The 9,811-nt window shown below is 40.6% G+C and overlaps 1 protein-coding gene across 1 annotated transcript in view; it reads left to right on the top strand.

The window, feature by feature from the left end:
• The first annotated feature begins 3,688 nt into the window (after window positions 1-3,688).
• The window catches only part of EGF (epidermal growth factor), a 100,499-nt gene continuing 94,376 nt past the window's right edge, over window positions 3,689-9,811 (top strand). Inside the window, exon 1 of the mRNA XM_029919099.1 lies at window positions 3,689-3,791. Coding sequence (XP_029774959.1) covers window positions 3,689-3,791 — 103 coding nt within the window. The remainder of the gene's footprint in view (window positions 3,792-9,811) is intronic.

Here is a 9,811-nt window from a genome sequence, read left to right as displayed (position 1 = left end):
CCAATTTCTTTCCTTTCAAACCATTTAAATTTCTGCACATATGAGTCCCAAGAATGCCAGACACATGCCAACAGCCTTCTCTTTGAAAAGCAGAAACTGTTTTCAAACTTGTAGGAACTACCCTGATACACCTTATAGTCATTGATAGAGATAGCCCATGAAATAGTTTGTATACTCTTTCTGCAGGTGGATGTTAAGTGCTAATAGTTATTCTTACCAAAATACTCTGCCTTGTCGCTTGTGGTTCCTGCAGTCATATGCACATGTGTAGTATAAATTTTGCTTTTTCTTTTGATGATGCCCCAGCCCGTTTATTCTGACCAAAACCAAGGCTCACAAGGAGATGATAAGGACTTTAGAGTTCATATAGTCCTCAAATGTGTGTGACACTGGGGAACTTTCTCAGCCTTTCTGATCTCCAGTCACTTCATTTGTGAAAGGGACCAATAATATCCACATGGCAAGGTGACGTGGAAGATTGGAGGTGATGTGAATCAAGCATCTATTTCCTATATGCCTGGCTCATTGGGAGCAATCTGTTGATGGTGTGGTGGTGGTGATGATTAATAGCAGCTGTGCATGGAGCAACTCAGTAACCCAGGAGAATTAGATGCTTTGTGCTTCAACAGGAACATTGTATCTGAAAAGTAAGAAGGATGACCAACACATATAACCATATCTCCCAATAGCCCTCTGTGTCCTATTGATATCCACTTATACTTAAAAACATTCAGAGCTGTGTCCTTGCCATTAATGCCTAATTCTCTTACTGATCTGCCAGCAGGTCCTATGGAGTTGTGTCCCATCAGGATCTAATAAAGAGGCATTTCTTTTCTTTATCCGCTCCTGTTCCACATCCTCTTGTCAGCATGGCTTTCTTTCTCCCCATGCTTATCTGAGACTCCCTATGTATCACACAAAACTTTACTGTGTGCTCCAGTCCACAGTTTGTTGCTGTTGCCCCTTCCTTCGTGACACCCCCAGAATAATTGGTGACTGGCCGTTCATTAGCTCATACTCATAAACTATTTTTTGTTGTTGTTAATACACCTAAGCAAGCTCTTCTTGAACTTAGGGGAACATGACTTCTATTTCATGTACTCCACACAGTGCCTTATCACATATAGATGTTTAAGTAATCAATGAATTAGTTAACTCAATCCCAGAAACTAAAGTGGGTATTTGGCTCATAAAACTGATTTCTAGGCAACTTTAAAATAAGGAGGATTTTCATTTGCCCAGGAGAGGTTCAGTTTTATCTAGGAGTAAGACTATGGAGTATTAAAATGTCCTTGCCAAGTCCTCTCTGGGTAGGTAGCTGTCTTAAGATTTTGCTATCTGGTAGCTGTGAAATTAGGTGATTAACTAGTTGTTACTTAACCTTCTAATTTCTGTATAAGTCTAATTACATGAAATAGAATTTGGGGTTCTGATTTTTTACTTTGCTTATCCATTTGGAGTGTCATTGTAACTACTGTATTGTAAATGATGGAAAATAATTGCATATGTTAAAAAAATAGTGTTATATTCTTAAAAAAAAAATAAAGTTACAAAAAAAAAAAAAAAGATTTTGCTATCTGGGAAATCCTGGATTGTCTATGGATTAGCCGAGCTTGATCTTTCCCATCAGTCACCGGTCTTGGTGTCCACCACAGCCATGCTGACACCGTCATCTCCTAAAAGGGGCTTATGCTCAACATTAATGACAACCTTAGCCCAGGTGGCATGTAATTGGGAAAGTGAGCCTTGTTACAACCTAAAGTAATATGAGAGATATTCATATCCAAATAGAATATAGTTGTGGATTACCTCCTATTTGTGTTCATATCACTCTCCTCGCGCCTCTCCACTAATCCAACTTGATGCTTGACTGTCCTTCTAGTTGTTGTCACTTGTAACACTGACAACACATTTTGCTGAAGGGGAAGCTTAACAAAGTTAGTAACTTAGTGCAGGTTATTTGTAGGACACTCATGCCAACTCCTGAGTCCAAATGAGTCCAGAAAGCAATGGAATATTCCGTATTTCCCCCCACATGACTTCTGCTGCCCTACAGGGTCTGTTTCTCCTGTAAGAAATCAGAGATGTCTGGCCGAGGCTGGCTAAAATCAGAGAAAACCTGACTTTAGCTGTTTCAGAAAGTGACCCAGTATTTGAGGAATGATGAGGACATAATTAAATATGAGTAAAAGGCTTGGAGTTCTTCCTGTTCTCTTCCAGGATGGGTGTTCAGTAGTGTGACTGTTAATTTTGTGACTATCACTTTATCTACATTTTGACTAGCACTTGGAACACTACCTCTGGGCAACTTACATGAAAGCTTGTTTTCCAGGATGAAGTAAACTGGCAGAAATTTCCATTGTCCACCAATTCTGGGGTAAATGGTTTGCGCTTGATGGGTATTTCTGGGCCCCGGGTGTACTCCTGACGAAATAACTGCTGTTTCTCCAAATACAATGGGGTTGAAGGAGACAGTGAATGAATACTTTAAGCTTTTATTTTCTATCCCTGATATGTGAAAAGATAGCTTAAATTGTCTGAGAAGGAAGAGCATTCAGCTCTGCTGGATTTCCAGTGCTTCCCAGATTTTGCACTATTAGCTTATTTTTTCCAACACAGCTCTTTAATAACAACCCACTCCTTTCTCTGACTCCTGGCCCCTCATGATGTTTTATTATGTTCATGCTGAAAGAAAAGGTGTCTGTGCATACTATATCTCTTCATTTGGCTTCAGGGATTTCCCTTTGATTTGGAAAGAATAATCTTTCAAATTCCGCTATAAAATATACAGGAGAGAGAAAAAACGATTAAGCTCCAGGAATGTGCACTGGTGTTGACATTGTGTTCTGATATTGCTCCTGCGAATGATCAATTACTCTAAGTCTGAATTATCGGCACTGCTGTTCACCACCGATTTGTACGGCATGGTTTAACTTTGTTTCCATCCTTCATGGCACTAAAGCCTGACCACTCTTCGCTAGGTCCCTCCAAGACACCAGGAGCAACTCCACAGCTCCCTAACTGCTCTCTCCCTAGTTCTGCCCGGAATATTTATGGCGAGTAGCTGGTTATCTCCTCTCTGGCAACTGTCCCTGCTTTCCTGTAGCGTGGAATTGCCCACATTCACATTTGCAAACAGAGGCTCACTCAAGTGTCACTAAGGGAGAGAGGAGGTGGAGCCAGAAGGCCTTTAAAAAGGAAAGGGAGTCATTCTCCTTTTCATAAAGAGAAACTGTTTGGGGAGGAATCCTATCTCTGTACTTCTCCCTGCAGCCTCATCAAGGGTTGTGGTTGGAACTTTCCATCACTTCTTTCCTTTTCTCTCTCACTAGCCGTTGCCTGCACCGCTCTGCCTGTCACAGCAAAGTCAGCTGCAGGCTTCCAGACTGCGGCTGTTCAACTGCGAAATTTGTCATACGGGTGTCAGGTATTTCTTCTGGACTTGGACTTCCCAAAGACGCAGAGAAGGAACTCTTTACTGGAGTGTCCCTTTCAGGCTGCAGGCCACTGTCTCGAGTTGAAGGAGACAGAGCTGGAAGACTACAGCAAAACAGCCAAGTAAAAGATGCCCCAGGGCTGCAGGCCAACCCAGGGGCACACGCGTGGGGTCAGACGGACCCCCTTTGCCCGGGCTATGTTCGAGCAAAGTCAAGTTATTTTCTATTGAAAGTTCAAGCCCATCAAGATTATGCTGCTCTTCCTTATCATAGTTTTTAAGTTTAGTTTTGTTAGTCTCTCGGTACTGCCAGGCGGGGACTGTCCTCAAGGAAAGGGGAATTCTACTTGTGTGGGTAAGTAATCTCATGAAAAGGCATTCACATCTTCCCAGGAACTGCCTTCAAATGCCTGTTCATTCCATTTTGTGTACTTGGGCATTTTTTTTCTGATTTGTCTTTGGGTGTATATATTTGCTTAATTGTTGTTTTCTAATGCATGTATATTTCCTTCCTGGTTGTTAGAGGTAATCTGCTACCAGCTATAAAAGTTCACAGCTCTCAGACTGTTCTTACGTGTGTGAGTGACTATGTTCTCATTTATAACTAGCTGAACATTTCATGTAAACCTCTGTGTTTATTCTGACATGAGGAGTAACTACTCAGTTGCTCAGCTTTATACTGGAAGCTGAGGAAACAGATGAGTTTTGTTTTTGTTTTTTTAACTGTTTCTATGTAAGCTATAAAAAATCCTTCTTTCTGATAACTTTGAGTAAGAACTCAGAAGTTGCTTAAAAAAGCAGTGAAAAATGGGAAGGGAATAGGGAACAAATGTGATTCTACCACTGTGAAAGTTAAGCTAAGTTTCACGTTAAATCTCCACTCTCTCCTGCCCTTTCTGGAGCCCTGACTGCAACTTCAGTTTTCTAATAACAGGTGCATTGTAACTTTGAGCACCCCTAAGAAATAGCAGAGAGTAAATATGCCACGCCCCCTCTGATATTAAATGGGTTTTTAATCAAGGAGAAATAAGACTTTTACTGAATGCAAATAACAATCCTGCCTAAGGATTTTGCCTGAAAAATCTCTCTCTCTCCTCCCCTTCCTCTTCTTCTCCCCTTTTCTCTTATTCTCTTCTCCCCTGCCCTCCCTCCTCTCTCCCTCTCTTGTCATCTTCTTCTTTCTCACTCTCTCTTACTGTTGATTTGTTTTATTTATTCCTTGGGTAGGTCTCCAACCTGCTGCTCAAACACAGCAGCCATTTCCACTCTTTAGAGGGCACTAACTGCCCTAACATACCTATCCTGTCATTCTGACCTTTTGTAAAGGGGTCTGGCTCCCAAAAAGAGGTATAGTGAGGGACACACACTACAGATCTCAGACGAGAAACCTTTGGAAGACAGCACCAAGTAATGGGAATAAGGAGAACAATTCTGAGTCAAACTGCCGACCTTGGGCTCCTGCCCTGGCTCTCCTATGAAGGAAGTTATGAATGAGGAAATCAGGTGCTCTTGCTCCGAATCTCAGGACTCTGTCTCCAGGCAGTACTCACTGTAACAAGTAAGGGGAACCCTAGGGCACTGGAAGGAAGGGCTGAATTCTAGTGATCGCTGTGTCTCCAGCACCTAGAACATTTCCCCCTTCATAATGTACTCTGTACATTCTTCCTGAATGAATGAGAAGTCTCTCCCTGATCTGCTAATCATATCATGCCAGAGGATAGCTACAAAAAGGGGGTGCTCTACAAAAGGCCAAATGACACCATGAACCAGTTACTCAGCTGTTGGAGCAGAAATAAAAGCTTTGGGACAGTTATGTCAAGTGGACTGGAGCTTCTCTGGGGTGGGAGAATTTTCTGAGAGTAGTTGGCAAGTGACCAGAGGCAGGCACTGCCCTCTCCCTGGGATGTGAGGGGAAATGGTAGGAGCCAGTCAAGAAGCAGAACCCGAGAGAGCACAATAAATTACAGAAATGAACTGTTACACATAGCTTTAGAATCCCGGGGAACACCCCGATTCCTGCTAGCAAAGGAGCCTCTGCTTTGTGTTCCTTGCTTTCCCTGTTGGTGGCTCACAAGTGCCTTCACTAAGGCTGGTTGCACCAAGTACACCTGAAGCCCAGGATAGAGATAGTGGGTCAAGGAGGCTGTGCCAAAGAGCGGAAGGTTTTAGAAGTGAACACATCTCATTTCAAATCCATTCCACCTATTTAATACTTGAGTAATACTTGAATGCTGCTGGGAAATAATGATACCCCTTTCAGGATTGTTGTGGGGATCCTTAGAGGCAACACATGACATGCACCGAGCACAGAGGGCTGCGGATTGTGCTCAGTAAATGTTCTGTTGGCACCATGTCTTGTCTAAAACCATTTGATCTAATCATATTATGAGATGCCTTATTTGAATAGTCGCACAGACCCCACAGAGTGTGGAATGTCTGGATGCTGCTTTGTGACTCTGCGTCTGCTCCCTCGTTCCTTACAAGTCACTGGTATAACCCTCCTACTTTACACTCCATCTCAGGTTAGCTGATACCTGCCTGGGTCACACCCTGTGCCCCCTGCATTTCAGAGGATAGTATTTCTCCTCTCTAAATAGATAGATTGCTATCATCTTTTTTTTTTTTTCCCAATTAAATTCTGCTCACCTTATTTCTTGCCTTTGGCATTGAGACAGACCACCTCTGGCCAGCAGGAAGAAAGCTTTGTGGTCTGACAAGATTCGGGTTACTTTATGCAAGGTTATCACTCATGTGACTGGTAGCCGGATAAACCTCCTGATAACACAGCATTGAGTTTTCTTCTCGTTCCTCTCTACCCCTCCTGCCTTTAAAAAAAAAAGAAACTAAACTAAATGAGTATGTTATTAGCCTCTATTTGAGCCAGAATAAATGAGGAGTGCAATAAGGAAAACTGCTGGCAAGTGGCTTCTGAACTTTCAAGCCTATTTGCCCCGGAGGAGAAATATCAGTTGAAAAAAGGAACTTTTCCTGTTTGCTGTGTGTACCTATGTTATTTATTTGAACTTTCTTGGTAAATAAAGGGTGAGGAAGAAGGACAGGCCAACCCTGAGACAGCTGGCTGCAGGAGGGATCCTGGGACACCACGTTAGCCAACTGGGGAGATCACTCTTAGCAGTAAACAGTGAAATCCCCAACTCAGCACTGGCTAAGGCTTGGTCAGCTTCCCAGTCATGTGCAAAGCAGAGTAATTCCAGGACCAGAGTCTTGTTTGTTTTTACAGCCAAGGTTATGCAAAAGTTTTTTTTTTTAAGTTTATTTATTTATTTTGAGAGAGAGAGAGAGAGTGGGAGAGTCAGGTTAGGGCAGAGAGAAGACTCCCAACTCCCACCAGGCTCCTGTGCTGACAGCACTGGGCTCGAACCCACAAAACATGAGATACTGGCCTGAACCAAAATTAAAAGTCGGACGCTTCACTTTTGCAGGTGAAATCCAGCCATCATTTTCTTTGTTATTCTCCCTTGGCGATTCTAATGGCCATCATGGGCAGCCTGGGTTCGGGACCACTAAATTAATACATATTAGTGCATAAAATAGAGCCTGGCACATAATTAGCACTCCTTGAGTCTTTACTGTTATTAATATTTTTATTGTTGTCAAAATTATTTCTATTGGTGGTAATAGTAGTAGTATTTTCTAAATATGGCTTAGTTTCATCTACAATAATTGAAATTTTTTGTACACAGAAAAATATCACATTGAAAAACTTGATGATAGTTTTACATTTTAAGATGTAGCCAAAATAATTTTAACACTTATATTTTTGTATATGTTTTTTGTAATCAGAAGAAATGTTTATTAAAAACATGAGAAATTTCAACCTGTTTTAAGTTAATGTCCTTGTGGAACTATACTTCCAGTGTTTTCTTTCTGTGACATCAACTGCTAAAAAATTCCACTGAGCACACGTTAAATCTGCTTGTTAGATTTCTTACCAATAATAATTTTGTTTTGATAACAATAGCAAAAACAAGCCACTTGAAAAAGATTATTTTAATTTTTTAAGGTTTATTTATTTATTTTGAGAGAAAGAGTGCGAGCAGGGCAAAGGCAAAGAGAGAGTGAAAGAGAATCCCAAGCAGGCTCAGCGCTATCAGCATAAGCCTGATGCAGGGCTAGAACCCATGAACTGTGAGATCGACCTGAGCTGAAATTAGGAGTCCAACGCTTAACTGACTGAGCCACCCAGGCACACTGAAAATGATTATTTAAATTCTTGCATATTTTTTCTTACATTTGTAACCAATTTCTCTAAGATATTTTTTAAAAATTTTATTTTTAAGTAATCTCTATACCCAATGCGGGGCTCGAACTCATAACCCTGAGGTCAAGAGTCACATGCTCCTCTGACTGAGCCAACCAGCTCTCCTTTCTCTAATATTTTTAAAGCTGTTGAGGGCATATAAAAATTATAAAAATAATTCTTTAAATAAGTTTACATTTTTGGGCAAGTTGGGGTTGTCCAAATGTTTGGCATTCAGTTTAGAAGTTGGAAGGTGGGAATTTGTGTTCAGGAGACAGCAAGTAATTGACTCCCATTAAAAGTAAATAGACTAGTAAGTTGGCTCATGTAAATTGAAGATCTGGCTTTACCAGCTATAAGTTTTCCTTCATGAAAATCCATTTGAGATAGTTTCTGTTTAAAGTGAATGAATGGTTGTTTTCTTTCTTTTTTAACATCAGTAGTCTCCAATACCATCCCATCAAGTAAACAATTAAAATGTGGGCAAATGCTCTCAGGATGTATCTGTTTGTCAGTTACATTCTGTTGAGAACTACAACTATGAACATTACACAACACATAATGTTTCTAATATTTCCTTTCTACACAGTAGTGGTCTCTAAGTAGTACACATCCTACTTGGGAGAGACTGTTCTAGAGAAGTAATAACATGATGGAGCAAACGCTTTATCTTTTTTCACTAATACCTCATCCCTGTTCACTTAGGTATGAAGAGATAAAAGGATTGCTAATTTCTTTTTCAAGTAAAGGGGACTTATTCATAGTGAATGACTTTTCTCAGAGTGCATAAGAGAAGAAAGAAAAAGGCAGCAGGGCTGTGCTGAGATTCTTTCATAAGGACCAGAAGGCCATACCACATCCCTGAGGATGGGCTGGAGTTTCTGATATTCCAAAGCTCTATGGCCTTGAGTCACTATGTGTTCAGTTGTTAAAGAAACATATCTTAGTCTAACATCCTATGTTAGGGGAAAACCCATGTCTCCTCCTTTTATCTTGGAGGGTTCCTGGGCGTGGGGACAGTGACGTGGCATGGAAGGCTCTGTTCCCTCTGGTCCTTCCATTGAATTACTCATCTACTCTGGGCCTCACTTCTCTCATGTGCTGACCCTCTCCCACACTCCATCACCTCACACTGGACACTACCCTGGTTTATTTCTCATGTATAAGTCATAAGGGTATAGACTTTAACTAAAGACTTTCAACGAAAAGTTCTAGCCACGTCCTAATCCGGCACATTAAACAGAACAAAATATTTTTCATTCTTGTTCTTGAAAGGTAAGTGATTGTTCTCTGTGGCAAAGACTTACCGCTCATCTCTTTTTCATGGAATTAGTGATCCACCATGGCAGCTGGCCCTCTTTCTCCCTGGGTTGTGTGATCTGTACCTAGCCCTCTTTGCTTAATCTATTAGGGAATTCTATTAAGGCCTTCTTAGTCTATTTCAAATGACCTACGTTCCTCTGCAGAACACTTCATATATTTATTTATATTTACAATAGAGTTAACATGCAGTGTTGTATTAGTTTCAGGTGTACAATACGGTGATTTGACAATTCTGTACATTACTCAGTGCTCACCATGTTAAGTGTACTCTTAATCCTCATCACCTATTTCATCCATCCTCCCCCCACACTTCCCCTCTGGTAACCACCAATTTGTTCTCTATTGTTAATTAAGAGTCTGGTTTTTTTTTTGTTTGCTTCTTTTTTCTTTGTTTATTTGTTTTATTTCCTAAATATAACACATGATCAAGTCATATATTTTATCTTTCACTGACTGACTTATTTCACTTAGCATTATACCATCTAGATCCATCCATATTGTTGCAAATGGCAAGGTTTCATTCTTTTTTTTTATGACTGAGTAATATTCCTTAGTATGTACACACCCACCACTTCTTTTTTTATCCATTCATCTGTTGATGGACATTTAGGTTGCTTCCATAATTTGGCTATTGTAAATAATGCTGCAATAAACATAGGGATGCATGTATTCCTTTGAATGAATGTTTCTGTATTTTTAGGGTAAATATCCAGTAGTGTGTGATCACTGGGTCGTAGGGTAGTTCTATTATTAACATTTTGAGGAAACTTCATACTGTTTCCCAGAGTGGC

Source organism: Suricata suricatta, chromosome 1, assembly GCF_006229205.1.
Source record: "Suricata suricatta isolate VVHF042 chromosome 1, meerkat_22Aug2017_6uvM2_HiC, whole genome shotgun sequence".
Classification (NCBI taxonomy): Eukaryota; Metazoa; Chordata; class Mammalia; order Carnivora; family Herpestidae; genus Suricata; species Suricata suricatta.
Note: the sequence above shows the minus strand (reverse complement) of the source record. Positions and strands in the feature narration are given on the sequence as shown.